The sequence below is a fragment of the Chelonia mydas genome, chromosome 5, assembly GCF_015237465.2.
Source record: "Chelonia mydas isolate rCheMyd1 chromosome 5, rCheMyd1.pri.v2, whole genome shotgun sequence".
In the NCBI taxonomy this organism is placed as follows: domain Eukaryota; kingdom Metazoa; phylum Chordata; order Testudines; family Cheloniidae; genus Chelonia; species Chelonia mydas.
Genome location: NC_051245.2, coordinates 28,173,897 through 28,191,721, shown reverse-complemented (window position 1 = coordinate 28,191,721; position 17,825 = coordinate 28,173,897). Strand labels below are relative to the sequence as shown.

At 42.6% G+C, this 17,825-nt stretch overlaps 1 protein-coding gene and 1 long non-coding RNA gene across 2 annotated transcripts in view; one reads left to right on the top strand and one right to left on the bottom strand.

Annotated features, from left to right (window-relative positions):
* Positions 1–9,110: 9,110 nt before the first annotated feature.
* On the bottom strand, positions 9,111–14,035 carry LOC119566645. Its single transcript, XR_006290829.1, has 2 exons — positions 13,888–14,035; positions 9,111–12,839 (listed from the first exon to the last, which is right to left on the bottom strand). It is a non-coding gene; the product is annotated as an uncharacterized LOC119566645 (long non-coding RNA).
* Positions 13,964–17,825, top strand: part of PRKAA1 (protein kinase AMP-activated catalytic subunit alpha 1) — a 33,653-nt gene continuing 29,791 nt past the window's right edge. The window contains exon 1 of the mRNA XM_007065724.4: positions 13,964–14,172. Within this exon, the coding sequence (XP_007065786.1) occupies positions 14,043–14,172 (130 nt within the window). The 5' untranslated portion in view covers positions 13,964–14,042. The remainder of the gene's footprint in view (positions 14,173–17,825) is intronic.

Genomic DNA, 17,825 nt, shown 5'->3' with positions numbered 1-17,825 from the left:
TTTATATTGTATTCATGGGAATTTCATAAATGATAGAAAGAAGTCTTATATAGGTACAGTTGTGGGAACTGTTGGTCAATATCAATTGAACATTGTTGAATTTGTGGACTGAAGACTGAATATCATCGGTTTTTCCAGGTTCTTGCTTTGCTGTAATCTGCTATACTACTAATGTTTATTATTGTAAGAAACACCATAAAATAGTTAATGTGATAATTACTGGTGAATTATTTAATGTTAAAATCACACTTTGTATTTGAGAACCATTTTTCTTGAAGGGTAGGAGTGAAGCACTTATAAGAACTAAAATTTACAGTTTTTTAAACGTTCTGAAGCTTTCCAATACACTTAAGCATGTCCATATTTTAAAAACAAAACAAAATCTTTTAAATAAATACCCCTTTATTGATAACTATCCTATCAATAACAACAGGACCATTCAGACCCGATTGTAATCAGTTTTAGTCTTTTTGCCATCTCTTTTTCAGAGCTTGGATCAGGCCCTTGTTTATAAGAATCCTCTCTGGTTCTGTAGAGGGCTATAGCTTGGAGGATTTGGCAAAGGCAACTGATAGCTTTCTCCTCTGACATCCTCCAGGTTGGTTAGTTAAGTCACATTTCTCTCAAGTTTTGTTGAAACCTAATAGACCAAAGTAGGTAGAGGCTGTTTTGTTTTCTAGTTCGGTGCAGGTAAACTTTTTGTCCAAAGTCTCTGAGAGAATTTCAGTGCATTTAAAGTAAGATGGGGGATGGAGGCATCCATGTGGTGACCTGACATGATGTCTCAGGAGATGTGGGCTCCTGGCAGGCAGCACATCTTAGAAGCTATGGAAAGGGTGCTGAGGATCATCTGTCCCTCTGACAGTTACTCCATGCTCCTTATCCATGGAGGCACTAATGATACTGCCAGGTCTGACCATCAACAGTGACTACAGTGGCTCTGGGAGTGTGAGGGTAAAGGAGTCAGGGGCGCAGGTTGTGTTCTTGTCTATGCTCCCAGTCTCAGGGTAAGGGCTCAGGCAGGGACACGCACATCCTGAGGATGAATGCATGGCTGCACGGATGTTGTTGCTGGGAGGATTTCTGATTCCTCCACCATAAGATACTGTTTCAGAAACAAGGTCTGTTGGGACAAGATGGGGAAGAGCATCTTTGCACACTGACTCACCAACCTAGGGAGGAGGGCTGTAAACTAGGTTCAAAGGGGGCAGGTGACAAAATCCCACAAGTAAGCATAGAAGTGGCCTTACCGGGGGGGGGGGGCGGAATAAGAAAAGTTACAATAGGGTCATAGGAGCAACAAGAGGGAAGTCATTTCAGATGTCCATACACAATATGAGGAAAAACAGGAAGAACTGGAAATATTAGTACATAGCCAAATTATAACTTAATTGGTATCACGGAGACTTGGTGAGGTAAATCTTGACTGGAACATTGGTATAGGGCAGTGGTTCTCAACCTGTGGCACAGTCCGCACACAGCTGCGGCTCATGTGACATCCTCAGGGCCATTCAAGTAGTATTGGATGCGGCCCACGTAACACGTGGGCTGCATATGTGGCCCACAATGGTAAATAGGTTAAGAACTACCGGTATAGAGGTATAGTTTGTTCAAGAAGGACAGGCAAGAAAAAAAGGTGGTGTAGTTCTGAGGTCCAGAAGAAAGTGAAAAGCAGACCAGCTGAAAGTCTCTTGGTAAAGATAAAAGAGGAAAAAATAGGGGTGATATCATGGTAGGGGTCTACTCACAGACCTCAACATCAGGGAGAGGAAGTGGATGAAGCATTTATAAAACAATATCCAAAACACAACCCCTGGTAATAATGCGGGACTTCAGCTACTCCGACATCTGTTGGAAAAGTAATATGGCAAAACACAACTGTGATGTTTCACTCCATATTCTTTATGAAAATATGCTTATGATGTAAATATGACATAACTGAGATGTACTCTATGCAAGATGGGTCTCATAAGATATTGGAAAGGTTATAATTTCTTGAATATGATTATCCAATTTGTATGCCTGTATCATTTCTGTATCTGAAGTTATTGACTATATATCTGTATTTAAACTATGCTACTTTGGGTGCGCCCACTGCTAACACTTCAGGTACAACAACGGAAAAGCCAGACAGGGCAGATGGCTCATCAGCGAGGACAAAGGAGTGTGAAAAGGCTTGGCCTTCCTGTGGACCCTCCATACTGCCACTAACTCATGGATACTGTAATACTACAGAGTCAGGTGGTCTTGTCACCTGATACTAAACGTTACCTGAGACTGCTTTCAGAGTGGTAGCCGTGTTAGTCTGTATCAGCAAAAACAACGAGGAGTCCTTGTGTCACCTTGGAGACTAACAAATTTATTTGGGCATATGCATGGAGTGGAAAATACGGTAAGTAGTATATAGATGGGAATTACCTTTCCAAGTGGGGGGTCAGTGCTAATGAGGCCAATTAAATTCAGGTGGAAGTGGCCTATTCTCAAGTTGATTACTTTTGTAATGCTAACGAGGACAATTCAGTCAAGGTGGAGGTGACCCATTTCCAACAGTTGACAAGAAGGTGTGAGTATCAGCAGAGGGAAAATTACTTTTTGTAGTGACCCATCCACTCCCAGTCTTTTTTCAGGCCTAATGTGATGGTGTCCAGTTTGCAAATTAATTCCAGTTCTGCAGTTTCTCGTTGAAGTCTGTTTTTGAAGGTTTTTTGTTGAAGAATTGCCACTTTTAAGTCTGTTATTGAGTGTCCAGGGAGACTGAAGTGCTCTCCTACCGATTTTTAAATGTTACAATTCCTGATGTCTGATTTGTGTCCATTTATTCTTTTGCGTAGAGACTGTCTGGTTTGGGCAATGTACATTGCAGAGGGGCATTGCTGGCACATGATGGTATATATCACATTGGTAGATGTTGATGTGATTAGGTTCTATGATGGTGTCCCTTGAATAGATATGCGGACAGAGTTGGCAATGGGGTTTGTTGCAGGGATTGGTTCCTGGGTTACTGTTTTTATTGTGTGGTGTGTAGTTGCTGGTGAGTATTTGCTTCAGGTTGGGGGGTTGTCTGTAAGCAAGGACTGGCCTGTCTCCCAAAATCTGTGAGAGTGAGGGATCGTACAACCTATCCACCTTGATTACTTTTGTAGTGCTAACAAGGCCAATGCAATCAACTGAGAATTGGACTGCTTGTAACTTTCCACTAAAAGGGAAGGGGGGGGGGGGGGTCAAGTTTGGGAAACAAAGGATTCCCACCTTATGTAAATCCTATTTAAGACTGGGGAGGAAGGCAAACGAGACTCTTCCTCTCCATGGCCTCTCTGCCCAAGAAGAAAGACATGCTAATGCCACCTGAAGGGAAGGCAAGGGAGGAGTCCAGACTGAGACGGGGTCCAGTTAGAAAAAGAATATAACTGGAACTCTGAACTACGGAAACTTTGCAACCTGTCTAAAATAACATTTAGGGTGAGAATTGACATTTTGTAAGCTGTTCTTAAGTATAGTGAGCTTAGCTTGCATATTTTTGTTTTATTTGGTAGTAATCTGCTTTGTTCTGTTATCTCTTATATTCACTTAAAATTCACCTTTTGTAGTTAATAAACATATTTATTTAGAATATAACCCCTGTTTATGTAATTTCTAGCTGGGGGCAAGGACGGGCAAGGAGTTGTGCATAACTCTTCACATTGAGGAAGAGGGTAGATTTTTCTGAGCTTGCGCTGTGCAGATTTTTCTGTACAGCGCAAGACAGTATTATTTTGGGTTTTATCTCCCAAAACGGGCTGTGGCCCTACCTCTGTGTGTGTGTGTGTGTGTGTGTGTGTGTACGTGTACGTGCTGGAAGAGGCCAGAGAGCCTAATATGCCAAAGCAGGGAGAGGGAGCCCAGGCTGATTGAGCAGGGGAGGTTCAGTGAAATCCCAGTACATCAGGTGGCATCCCAGAAGGGATTTCAACCCATCACAGTCCGTCACAACAACATTTACAATAAGTTCTTGGAATGTATTGGGGAAACCTTTTTGTTTCAGAAAATGGAGGAAGTAACCAGCAGGATGGCCATTTTAGACTTGATTCTGACCAACAGGGAGGAATTAGTTGTGTATCTGAAGGTGGAATGCAATTTGGGTGAAAATGATCATGAAAGGAATGAGGGAGTGCATCAGAATAAGGATAATGGAGCTAAAACAAAAAAAGACTTTAACCAGCTCAGAAAACTGCTAGGTAAGGCCTCTTGCAAAAACAATCTAAGAGATGAAGTTCAGGAGAGCTGGCAGTTTCTCAAGGAACGTATTAATGGAACAAGTACCAACTATCCTGATATGACAGAAAGATAGGAAATTACCCTAACTCATCCCTAGGGCTCCGTGACTTCTGCAGCAGCCAGTGTGGCTGATCCCAGGGCTGCCCAAGCAGCTGGCTCTGGGACCAGGTGCTCAGGTGACCCCAGGGACAGCCACACCGCCCACTGCTGGAGTGGCTCTGCAGCCAGTAACTCGGGTGGCACCACAGCCAGCCACACCAGCTGCTGCTTGGGCAGCTCCGAGCAGCAGCTGGCCCCCAGGAATCGCCTGAGCAGCAGTCCTGGGGGCAGCTGGAGCAACTGCTGTTGGTGGCCCCGGCAGCTGGTGCTGCTGGTCCCCGCTAAGCAGCAGCAGCCCCCTGAGACCGCTCCCAGCAGCAGCTCCCTTCCTGCCAAGGTTTAGTCATGGGTATTTTTAGTAAAAGTCATGGACAGGTTGCAGGCTGTACATTTTTGTTTATTGCCCATGACCTGTCCATGACTTACAAAAAAAACCTCATGACTAAATTGTAGCCTTACTCATCCCTCAAGTCAAGTTAATTTCAGTGGTTTTGTAGGCTTCTAGTTATCATTGCAGCTTGTGCAAAGTTTCTCCCAAAAGACCATTCTTCAGGCATCTAAGACAAAGGAGAATGGGCGAGATAAATGTTAGTGTGCTGCATGAGGTTTTGTACGACTCTCCAGTAACCGTGTAACAGGATGTGTGGCTTAAGATAGTAAACCAATGACACTGGAACACACCTTTTAGGGGGGAAAAGGGTATCTTCCTCCTTTTGCTTTCCCCCCTCTTCCAAAGCCCTGTCGCAGCACCTTTTCGTCATAGTGAGATGTTTGATTGCATGGGAGAAGCTTGCCTTTCCTTCACCATAATAAGATGTCATACAAACAGACGAACAACTTTTTCTGCAATAACAGCAAGAAAGCATCCAAAAATGTCTTGAAGCACATACTATAAATTTATGTCTCAGAAAGCTGAGAGTTATGATAGCCTTAGCCTGCTCTTCAATTTATGTTCTATTGCTTGACCTGAACTAAGGGATATGCTATATCAGATCACCCCCTCCCACAGCAGAGTATGAAGGGAGGAAATGTCCAGGAGGATTTTCTTCTTAATCATTGCTCTTCTGCAAAGTGAGTGGCAGGGCCTGTTTACAAAGCCCCTGGAATGGGTCCATGAGAGACTATGGGATTCACATTCCATGGCTTTGTTCTCCTGGCTACTCAGTGCTTCATTTTTGCCACAGCTGAGACCCAGCACCTCTAGGCTTGGCATTCATAGCCCTGGCACCTCTGGGCTCACCACGTCCGTTATCAAAGTAAAAAAAAATTGCTTGAGCCCTGACACCTTTTTCATTACAAATTAAGCACTGTACCCACTCCCTTGCAATTGCTATTCATAGGACTGACTCCTACCCCAGCAAGTGTCTTAAGAAAGGCAATTCATCCCTAAAATGTATTATCTTTTTGGAAAATGTCAGTGGACAATGTGCATCCCATCCAACACTGGGCTGCTCGCTTCCCACAATCTTCGCAAAAGACTGCCATTAAAATAGCCTATCCCTCCCAGAAAACTTCAGGTGTGGATTTTATAGGTGCATGATCTGGTCCACTTAGATTTTTCTTCAAAGCAAATTAGGAATTCCCATATGTTCTGTTCTATGCCCGGGAGGCCTGACAGGGGTGCTCCGAAAAACGCGGCAAAGCGGTGAATTATTGGCTTTATTGAAGGTAAGTGACACACCCTCAACGGGGACTCCAAGCGTTGCTGTCACGGATGTGGAGAGCCCAGCGCACAGGAGCAATGCCTGGGATGGAGTCCAATGAAGGGGCGGATAGCAGGCATTAATATACGCTTAACATTATCAGCTCATGTATAATTACTAAGGGGTTGTGCTCCTTTACTGGCAAGAGGCCACACAAGGCAGTCAAGGCCGGTTGAGGATCGGTTTCGACCAGTTCCTCATGTCTGACATTGATCGATAGTAACCGTCTGCACGAGAAAGCGTTCTTCCCTACCTAGGCCGTCACAGAGTCTTCCGCAGTCCCTTACACCATATTTACTTTTTTTGGCTGCTCTACTTTAGTAGAGTCCAATTCAGTGATGTGCTGAAGACCCTCCAGATTCCACTGAAACTAATAGGAATTCATAGATTATAAAGCAAAAGGGACTACTGTAATCATCTCGTCTGACTTATATAACACAGGCCATAGGACTTCTGTGAATTAATTTGTTTGAACTAGAGCATACCTTTTACACATCCACTCCTGATTTAAAGATTGTCAATGATGGAGATCGACCCTTGGTAAGTTGTTCCAATTGTTAATTATCCTTGATGTTAAAAATGTGTGCCTTATTTCCATCTGACATTTGTCTAGCTTCAATTTCCAGCCACTAGGTCTTGTTACACCTTTGTCTACTAGATTGAAGATCCCATTATGAATTTTTTGTTCCCCATATAGGTATTTATAGACTGATCCCATCAGCCCTTATTCTTCTCTTTGTTAAGCTAAATAGACTGAGCTTCTTGGCCTACATCCTCAAAGATATTTAGGATCCTAACTTCCATTGATTGCAATGGAAGACAGGAGCCTAAATACCTGTGAGGATCTGGGCTCTTTGGTCTATCGCTAGCCATGTTTTTCCAACCCTTTAATCATTTAATTCAGAGACCTAAGAGTGTTTCAGGATCGAGTCTTAAATGCCACAGAACATGCTGTTCTCTGTTCTATTTATTTGTTCTAAGTTTCAACTGTTAAAGACCATTGATGTCAATTAATCAGAGGTTTAATTAGGATTTGTAAAGAAATTGGGTACCTGACATTAATTATTTATAAATTTATAGTTATAATGCAAAATTAATTACAATGTAAATAATCTTCAGCTATTCCTTGATAAATGGATTCATTAATTAATAATTATTTTAATTGTATTGTATATTTAGAGGGGGGGGGGAGATCAGTTATTTCTGATTACTTGAAATTTTATTCCCAAATGTTGACATCTACTTGGCCTCAGCTTTTGCATGTGCAAAATCACATGCCTGCACTTTGCAAACACCTGTGCATTCCCTATCTTGGCTGTTAAACCTGGTGCAGTTACTGTCATAGTATCAAACTATCCTTTATAAATGGGTTGATGAGTTGTTTCATACATGGCCCAGGGGACTGTATCTAGTTATATGGTCCCCATCACCATAGTTACTGAGTGCCTCAGAATCATTAATGTGTTTATCTTCACAGTATGAGGTAGAGAAGTATCATCTCCAATTTACAGAGCGGGAACAGAGGCTAAGTGACTTACAAAAGGTCACACAAGAAGACTGTGATAGAACTGGGATTTGAACCAACGTCTCCAGAGTCCCAGGCCAGTGCCTTGACCCACAAAGCCATCTTACCCTCTTGTGTGAAGAGGTACTACTTTAAGACAAATCCTAATGGGACGGAAGCTTGAAAGAGGAAAATGATTCCACTGGGAAAATTATTCAAAACTTACATTTAAAATGTGTACAAACTTCATTTAAAAACAAAGGGGGGGGGGGAAGTGGCAAGTCTTCATGAAACAAACTGGATCAGAATGGAGTGGACCTGTTGTGACAGAAAGCAAGTTGTCCACTGGGCCCAAGAAGGGGAAGGTAGTGAAAAGGCCACTGTGTAATGTTCATTGCTCAGCAGAGTTTTTCCACGTGAAACAAAGGCAACTAAAGGAGATTAGTTATTCTACCACAGAAATAATCCTAACTGTATAAGAAATATAAACATAGTATAAACATGCTGAAGGTACTGAAATCAGTTCAGATATGGATAGTCCATAACAGCCTCCATGCTATGAGACCAACAATCCTCTGAGTAGCATGCCAGATGATTCACAGGAAGGTATACAAAAAAACCAAAACCCTAGTGCACTTTGTCTACTGTACAGTATCAGAGGAGAAAAATATTTTCCTGACCTCAGCGAGCAACCAGTTTATAGTCTGAGACAATAGCGTCGCGATTTATTATTATTCTAGCTAAGGCACTAGTGCACGTCAAAATTTAGTGATAAAAATGAAAAATTGCTGCTGTACTATCTTGATTAGTGCTATCTTGTTCTCTCTACATTCATTATTTGTGTTGTGTGGTATTAAAGGACATCAGTTTAACTGGAATTGTGAATAATAATGTAACTGGACACAAATGTAGACATATTCAAAAATAAAATTAGGATCTGTCTTCAGTTACTCTATCCAATAGTTTCTTCACATTAGCTTTTATTACACACGGTCTGTATTTCCTGTAAACAGGAGATTGTGCCTTCTAAGGTTTCATTTTGACTTCAAGAGGTCACTTGCTGTAGATGTTAGCAACTGCTTTATTAAACTGACTCTAAATTCCTGTTTAATTTAAAAATATACAGGTGATTGGTTAACAGACTATGCATTTTGAGTCAAATTCTCCTGTCAGTTACACACAAGTGTAATTCTTATTTTCTACAGCCATTGTTTCTCTCTCTCTCCTGTGGCTAGAGTTTCTAGTAATTGGGCTTGTTCATCTAAAGGGGGCTTTTTAAAAAAAAAAAAAAGCCCCAGATTAGACAAGTTTCTAGCTGTGACCCTATCACAATTTTACAAAGACAGGGTTAAGGATACAGTCAAGTGTCAGATAAATATTAAAATGCTAATTATAATGTTTGAAATTTGAAGACTAAATCCTTATGATATTTACAAGAAATAAAACATACAATAAAATCTTACTTTCTAATTTCTGCAATAAGGGCTGATCCAAAACCTACTGAAGTAAATGGGAGTCTTTTTTTCAATTAATTTCAATAGGCTTTGAAATCGGTTTTAAATTATTGTATTTAATATTTAGGTAGGAGGTGTGTAATGTAAGAAATATTCTTTAACAGATGCAGAAACAGATTCTCTTGCAAGATTAATGATCTCTACAGAAGAGTGCCTTTCACCAGGGAGTTGATAACCATTTCAAGAACAAACTCTGAAGCTTTAAAAGGTTTTTTGGCTTCACTAATACAGTTTGAAAGTCTACAAGTTCAATAACTGTAATACAGATCTTATATAAACTATAACATACTACAAATTAAGCCAGAGAGGTGGATGATGACTTCTCACTGGATAACATCTTCCAGGCACCCACATATTGTTATGGTAACAAATTTCAGGAAAGGAAAAAAGTTAACATTTTCATAGTAATTACTTAGAACACATTGAACAAATATTGTACATCCTATTCCTGTATGAATTATTAAATGCATACGTGAATATACTGTTTGTTTAAAAAATGTTGACCAGATTTTCCTTAGGAAATGCTGTTTCATCAAAATCTAAACATTTTTCAGGAAAGCGCTGACAAAAAATATTCAATAGGATTCAAATTCAAATGGAAATTTCATTTAGTCTCTCATCTGGTTTTGACTTATTTCATTCCAACTTTTTCACTTTTCAAAACTTATTTTAATATTCTATTCAATATTTATATCCTTTATATTTATATTATTTCAACATTATTGAAACAAAATATTTAGATGTCATTTTGATGCTTCCTACATAAAATACTTCAGAATTTTTGTTCTGTGGTAAATTTCTAAATTTTTACTTTTGTCCTGATTTGGACAGGAAGTAAATTTGAAAATGTCAGAATTTCATGTGCAACAAATATCCATTTTCTAATGAGCTCTGTTTGTGGTCTTAAATATATAATTATACAGGTTGTGTAAGTCAAATTGAAGATTAATATAAATTTTGAGTATTTAAATTAATAATCTTGACTGTTTTTATATTTTAATTATTTAAATATGTTCAGTGTCTATCAATATGTAGCACCTATGAACCTAACTACAGTTAAATTTATATAAATGCATATGTACAGTACTATAGTTTCTGGAGCCATTGACTGCAGATGTTTCGTCAGTCAAATAAATCTATCTGCTAAAGCACCCTTCACTGTGACCATCAATTGTGAGTTGAAGGCCTGACTAAATGAAAATTGCCTAATTTGCCTCTGGTGTCCTGCAGTGAGCATAATCTTTTTTATAAGGTTCTTTAATTGAGAACACCCTGCTGCTAGTTGTGAACAGTTCTAGGATCTGACAACCAGAAACCTAAAGGTCAACTTATGCCAGGGCTACACTAGTAACCTTTGAAGATATTTGTAACTTTAGTTTAGGGGTGTAATTTTTTTTTTTAAACAACACTTTTTGATATCGGCAAAAGCCCTTGTCTATTTGCTTATAATGGAAAAAAATGCTTTAGCCAGTGTAGCTTGGTAAATTTGGGGGAGTTTTATAAGCTATTACTAGCAAACTTCTTCTAGTGTAAATTATACCTTAGTCACTACAATGTGCCACAGGGAGAGAGGCATTCCCACAGGTAGCTGGCACATAGACTTTTCACGGCTCTATAGATCATAACTTATGTCACCCTACCACCGTAACAAAGCAGCAGCAAGCAAAGCTTTTTCCTTTTCTCCTCTTCTTCGCCAATTTCTCTTACTCCTTCAGGGCCAGGTGTGGCCATTCTTACTCTGAGTAGCAAATTATTCCAGAAGCGGGCCCACTGAAATCAGTAAGAGTAGTAGAATCTAGTCTTCAGTGGAGACTGGATGTAGGGGCTGGGAGAGCAGAGCACACTAATCTCACTTGTGTACAGCACTGTATTCAAGAAAAGAGGAAGTGCTGTAATATCCGGGTACAATACGTTTCCTTCTCTTCTGCAAGCAGTGCTGATGCAATTTGTCAGTAGGACCAGTTGGGGAACCAAGGGTGCTTATCATTGTGGTAGGAGGAGTTAAGGCTCTTCTAGGTTACCTGATAGGGTTGGCTGACTGCCCTATCTTTTTGTTTTTATTCCTGCAACAGGATCTGAACTGCGCATGGGCACATCCAAAACAACTAAAAATTTCACTCAACTTCCCAAATGATTGAAAATAATGATGAAAAGGTTGGGGAGGAGGGTGACCAAGTGAAAGACTGAATTTATAGATGTAATTCAAAATGCAGTGACTTCACAGGTCTATTTGTGGGTCATTTTATTCCGTACTTTGAGCTCATAAGGCATTCCTCTTTGTATTAGCTAATGTTTTTTCTAGGTACAGTTCAATGTGTAGGTTAGAATCTCTAAAGCCCCATAAGGTTTTGGTGCTCACTACCTTAGAGTGCTTCTCTCCTTCCCTCCTTCCATGGTTCCACAGTTGAACTCTGGAGGCAAGGATGCTCAGCAGAGGTTCCCTGCTTCTAGAATCCTCTCCCTCAGCTGGCCTGATAACCCTTAGTCCCTTCAATGGGACTACTCAAATTGAAGTTAAGCACATGTGTATACCTTTGTAAAATTAGCATTTTTCTCAGGTCATTTCTTTAGCAAAGCTAGAACAGAGTGAGTTTTATTTATTCAGGAATGGGGGTCTCTTTGAATTGATTGTCAATTTTATTTCTTAATTTAGATGCTTAAACATGGCATATATGGCAAGAACTGGGGATGGGTACATATTTGTTAACTGCAAAGTAAATAACCAATATCTTGAATGGTTCCTGGTGTTAGGATATAGATATTCAGGCCTGTCTGTAAAGGCCTATACTCTAAGAATTTTGGTGTCTTCTTATCACTTGGCTAGTTATAGAGGTACAAAAGAGAATCAAAATCACTGTCTGCCGGTGTAAGGGCCTTCTCTTACTGTGACAGTCTGAGGCCCTGTTCTTAGGCTAAGGCCTTTGCCTAAGCAGCAGAGGCAGCCATAAGCTAGGAAGCGACAGGTCACATCCTCACCTTCCAAACTAGTCACATTGAAAGAAGGTGCTATTGGGCTGTTAGGAATACAATCCTGTCCTGATAATGCCTATCACCTCCAGAGAAAGGGAAGTGCCTAGAAAATGTAAAAGGAAACAGCATCCTGTCTGGCACGAACTCACTTATCAATACTGGGATGTGAAATCCTCACTTCTGTATTGTTTTGTCATTATAGTTCCCACTTTGTTATTGTTTCTGTATAATCTGTCTGGTTCTGTGATTGTTCCTGTCTGCTGTATAATTAATTTTGCTGGGTGTAAACTAATTAAGGTGGTAGGATATAATTGGTTACATAATCATGTTACAATATGTTAGGATTGGTTAGTTAAATTTCAGGAAAATGATTGGTTAAGGTATAGCTAAGCAGAACTCAAGTTTTACTATATAGTCTGCAGTCAATCAGGAAGTAGAGGAGGGGGCCTTGGTGGGAGGGGGTGGGCGTGGGAGAGATGGGAACAGGGAATGGGGGTGGAGAAATTGGAATCATGTTTTGCTAAAGGGGGAAATGGGAACAGGGAATGGGAGTAAGGAAATTGGAATCATGTTTGGCTAAGGGCAGGAATGGGAACAGGAACACAGGTGTAAGGCTCTGTGGTGTCAGAGCTGGGAAGGAGGATACTAAGGAAGGAAACTGGAATCATGCTTGCTGGAAGTTCACCCCAATAAACATCGAATTGTTTGCACCTTTGGACTTCGGGTATTGTTGCTCTCTGTTCATGCGAGAAGGACCAGGGAAGTGAGTGGGTGAAGGAAGAAGCCCCCTAACACCTGGAAGTGAAAAATACAGCAGTTTTTATGTTACTGGCATCTCAAATGTGATTAGGATACAGGCTGCTTCATTTAGCATCAGTAGAAACTTGCAGGTGTTCTCTAGAAGAAGCCTGGCCCCCAATACTAAAACTTTACCTTTAAAAAGTCACTTCACTATTTACAGAGGCAGATTCCCTCTCTGCAAAACTATACAACTGCCCAGATTGCAGTCCATAGGAAATCCCACTCTGATGGCAGTCTAATGATACTTTGCACTGAACCCACATTTTATTCAAATATGAATAACGGTGCATTCTCACAGTATTTTTATTATAAGTACACAGTATGTTCAAGATCTCCCCACTCTGGCATTACTAAGGAGACCAGGTGGCCCTGAAAACTGGGAATATTTAGTGCAAGCTTTTTAATTTTCTGGAGATGCTGGTTTCCTGAAGGAACTGCCAGCTGGCTGAGCTGGTAACACTAATTGGGCTGGGTACATGTGCACTTAAAAGAGCGTCTTCATCAAGCCTGTCATAAGTTATCATAACTTAACACCCTGCCTTCCTCACTCCAGCCCGTCCAGTGATAGTCCCCGATTCAGCTTTTTCCCCACCTGTAGACTCACCTTTGCAAGGTGGCAGGGAAGGGTGGTTGTCTGAGATGGGCACCCGTTTCTCTCTCTAACATCCACCCAAACGCCCTCCTGGACTGCTGCCTTCAGCCCTTATGGCAAGTGGTGGATTGACTGCATTTTGGAAATCTGCTTAGCCCCCTTACCCCACCCTCGCATTCTGTCCTCCGCGGCTTGCCTTGCCTTTTCCCAGCATTTCCCCCTCTGCATTTCCCCAAGCAGGGGTTCGCTTCTCCCAGTCCAGCATCTGTCCCCCTTGCAGTCCCACCTCCTCAGTGTCTCCCCCCGCCCCCCAATCTCTCCCCTTGAATGTCCCATCTCTAGCATCCCACCCAGCTCCCAGGGCTGGACAACTACAGGACCAGGACAGAGCAGCAGCCTGGGAAACCCGTCTCAGAACCCCACCGGCGCGCGAGCCCTGCAGCTGCCCACCTGCGCTGCGCCGCGCCCCTGCCAGGTGCACCCTGGGAAGGCGATAAGTTACTGGCGTCCGGTTGTGGTTCCGCTTCCGCTTCCGGGTTTTGGTGCGGGCGGGCGCTGCGTGTTTGCTCCTCCCCCCGAGCCCTGTATCTCTCCGGGCTATCGCTATGCGCAGACTCGGCTCCTGGCTCAAGATGGCGGCGGCGGATAAACAGAAACATGAACACGGGCGGGTGAAGATCGGGCACTACATCCTGGGGGACACGCTGGGCGTGGGCACCTTCGGCAAAGTCAAGGGTAAGAGCCGGAGACACCCCCCTCCCTCCCGAGGGGCCGGGGGAGCTGCTGCCCTTTCCCCTCGTGGCGGGGACGGCTGCAAGGTCTGGCCTGCGGGAGCTGGGGCCGTTCACCCCACCCGCCGGCTTGAGGGAGCTGGGTCCTTCTCGTCTCCTGCCCTGTGTACCCGCCGCAGCACCCTTGCGGGCAGGCGCCTCTCCCTCCCCAGTCCCGCTCCCCTCCGGCCTCAGCCTCCGCGGTGCGCGCCGCCGCCGCGCTGGGTCCCCTGTGCTGGGGGGCCCGCGCCTGAGCGGGTGGGGCCCGCGCCGTGCCTGAGGCGTACGCCCGGCGGGCCTGGCTGCCATGCGGCCTGGGCACGTACCGAGCAGCTCGGGCGCCTTGCTCGGCTTCGCTTGTGGCTGGGCTCTTCCGGAGTCCGCGGTTTGCTCCTGGCACGTGCCTGCCTTTATCCTAACGGCGCTGCAGCAGCGCGCAGCCCTGGAGCCCGGTTATCTGCCGGGCAGCAATTGCGCCTTGCAGCCAACCGCGGCCCCTCCTGCGAGACCGGACTCTCGCCTCCGCTGGCACCAGCGAGGATGATAAAGGCGATCGGGGCTGCGTTTGATCATGTGCGCTAATCACAGTGAGCTCCCCACGGATTAGCCGTCATTTTCCCGGTTTCAGACAGGATAATGGGTTAGGTGAATCATCGGGTTTGGTATGGCAATTCCTGCTTTTTAATATGGCCCGGAAGTTTAATCCAGAAATCAGTGAGGTAGGCTGCTAAAGCAAAACAGAGCAAAGACTGTTAACCTGAAGTTCCTGGAACTTCTGCTCCCAGTGGAAGGACCGATAGCTGTGTCAGGGACAGCTCTTGAGTGCAGGGGTGATATTTCATTGGGACATCTGTGGAAGGTGGACACACTTGTGAGACTGGCGTTTCAGTTTAGGCATCAGGTGAACGTCTAGGTTCCAGCTTCAGTAGTGTAGTTACAGCATGGAAAAATAATGAAATCAGTGCAATGCTTTCTGAAATCCTCTTCAGTAGACAGTGGTGTGGAAATGGCCTCTGCTGTGTTGTAAGCATTTGCGGGAAACTACAATTGAATTTGTTGATTTTGACAATGGGTGGGACGTACTGTCTTAGAACAAGAAATAACCATTGTTTAGAAGAGGAATAGCTTTTTTCCAATTAAAAAACCCCAACTACTTACTTGCTGAAATTCAGTATCACGTCTTCAATTAAGAGTGACTGTAACCACACTTACATTTAGAATATTCTGCTTAATGCAATAAAAATATCAAAATTAACATTAATTTAGTCTTTGTACGTAATTTTGTGATATTGCCACCAAAGGACTTAAAATGAAACTTTGACAATGTAAACTGCTGCGTAAACAGTCATGTTCAGCAGCTTTGTAAGGCAGGAAGTTTCCCCAGTTTATAAATGGAGGAACAGCTGCATAGAAAAGTTTTGATGTACCCTAATTCATTGTATGGCCTTGGGTATTTCTACACAGCAAGTAAATCACAATAGTAGTGAAGATGTGGCAACATGGGCTAGCAACCAAACTAGTACCTCAGATCCCTGTGGGTTTGTACTTGGGCAGCTAATCTGCACTGAAGTTTTTGCTGCCACTTCCTCACTATTATTGCTACGTGGATTACTAGATTAAAATGTGTGGATATGCCTGTCTGTGCTACAATCACACCTTCTTTTGCTATGTAGACATACCCTTCGTGACATAGCCAATACTAGAACTCTGAGATTAGGACTTTCTGTGCGGAATCCACTAGACCCCAACATTCTCAATATCTTAAAATATGTGAGAGTCCTGTTCATATATTGTGGATGTGTAAATTAAAAATTACCCCTCACAGCTGAGTTTGACGAGATGATAGCTTCCCTCAGTTTAATGGAAGGATGGGGCTAAGCCAGCAAATATGTCTAAGATTCTGGACCCAAAGGAATGGAATATTTTGTTTTAAACCAGGCCTGACTAGTTTAGTTTGTGTTTGGCTTCTAAGTTGTGGGGGAGGGGAATCTTTTAAGGAGGGGAGATTCTTGAATGAGATTCTATGTTCATGTGCACATGGCTTTGTTTGCACTTGAAAAAATACTGTGTTGGAAAATATTAGCCAGCATGATAAACCCTATTTTGAGGTTAGGATGGATGAGGACAAGCTGTTTTGTTTTTTTTTTTTAAATGTCAGCTGGCTTCGTAACCTTAGGGGTAACCCATGACTGTCTAACAAAAGTTTAAGCACAGCTTGATCTTGTCTGCACCAGATGTTGTCATATCTAACATCATGTTAATCAGTTTTCTAACGTGACACAGTTCCCAGTATAGATGTGGCATAGATGGCAAGAGTGAATGCAGAGAGCTTGCTGCTGTTCTTGCCACTGGGAAATCTGTAAAGGGAGCATGCTGTTGCCACATCCAAAGGAAAATCCAGCACCTAGCAGTCCATCAGACCTTGTTCCATCAGTAGATTCATTCCTTACCACTATCTGTTCATTCTCCTTGAATCCATCTGCCCAAAAGCAGCATGAGGATTTTGGTCCATGTAATCTCAGCAGCCCTAGACCTGAGAATACCTGGACTTGTGAAAGGGATGAAATTTTCTTCACCTATGAATATTGCGATTATGGTAGTGAGATCCTGTAAAGCTGCTATGCACCACAACAGAGCCAAACCCTAGCCAGAATGTGCCTCATCCAGAAAATGGTGATGGGGTGTGAAAAACAGGGTTAAACTAAACTCCAAAAAATTAGTTGGAAGACAAGAAAATAACATTCTGCAGTAGTTAAGCCATTATGATCCATAACATAAAAATATATACCTGCAGTTAGTAAAAAGAAATCCAAAAACTGAAGTGCCTACTATGCAGAGTTACTCTTATTAAATTAAAATTCTATTTTTATGAACTAATCACTGCCCCTTTCAAAAGTCTTTTTAGACACTATGAAACCTTGAAGTCAGATGTATGAAACATTCAGACACCGCTTTAATTTAAAATAGGAATGTTCCTCTTCGTATTGACTGTTGGATTGCCGCTGTTTGGAGTTTCAGCGTACCACTTTAAATGAGCTATCAGATCATTGCAAAGAAATATGGAGTCACTGTAAGAAGGTGTTCTCTCCGAGAGGGGTTGGAAAACTTAACTGTCATTATGACATTTCTTAATTTTGCTTATTCTTCATTGCTTGTTCATTATCGGAAGCAAACATGTATCCCTTTATTAACTACCTGTTTCATATCTTTCCTATACAAATTATAGTGCTTGATTATCTGGGGGGAAAAGGGTAGGGAGAAGATGACACTTTCATGAACGGAGTTTGGTTACATCACTCCAGCCTGCACCCAGTATCTGTACTGAACTGTTTCCTTTTGCACAAGGCTTTGGAGCGGAGCACGGAGCAGCTCTGGAGCAGTGGAGCTGCAGGTTTTTGCCTGGAGCGGAGCCGGAGCACTGCTCCAAAGCCCTGCTTTTGCATATAAAATTTGTCACTTATAGTAGCAAATCTCCTCTGGTTGGACTGCAGCCTTCAGTGATTTCCTCTGCCTTACTCCCCCCACCGCTGGTTCACTTTGCTGTTTGGTTCTGTCATTCTGTCTCATGCTGTGTCTCCATTTTTGATGTCCTCAACAAATCTGATCGTAGTTGAATAT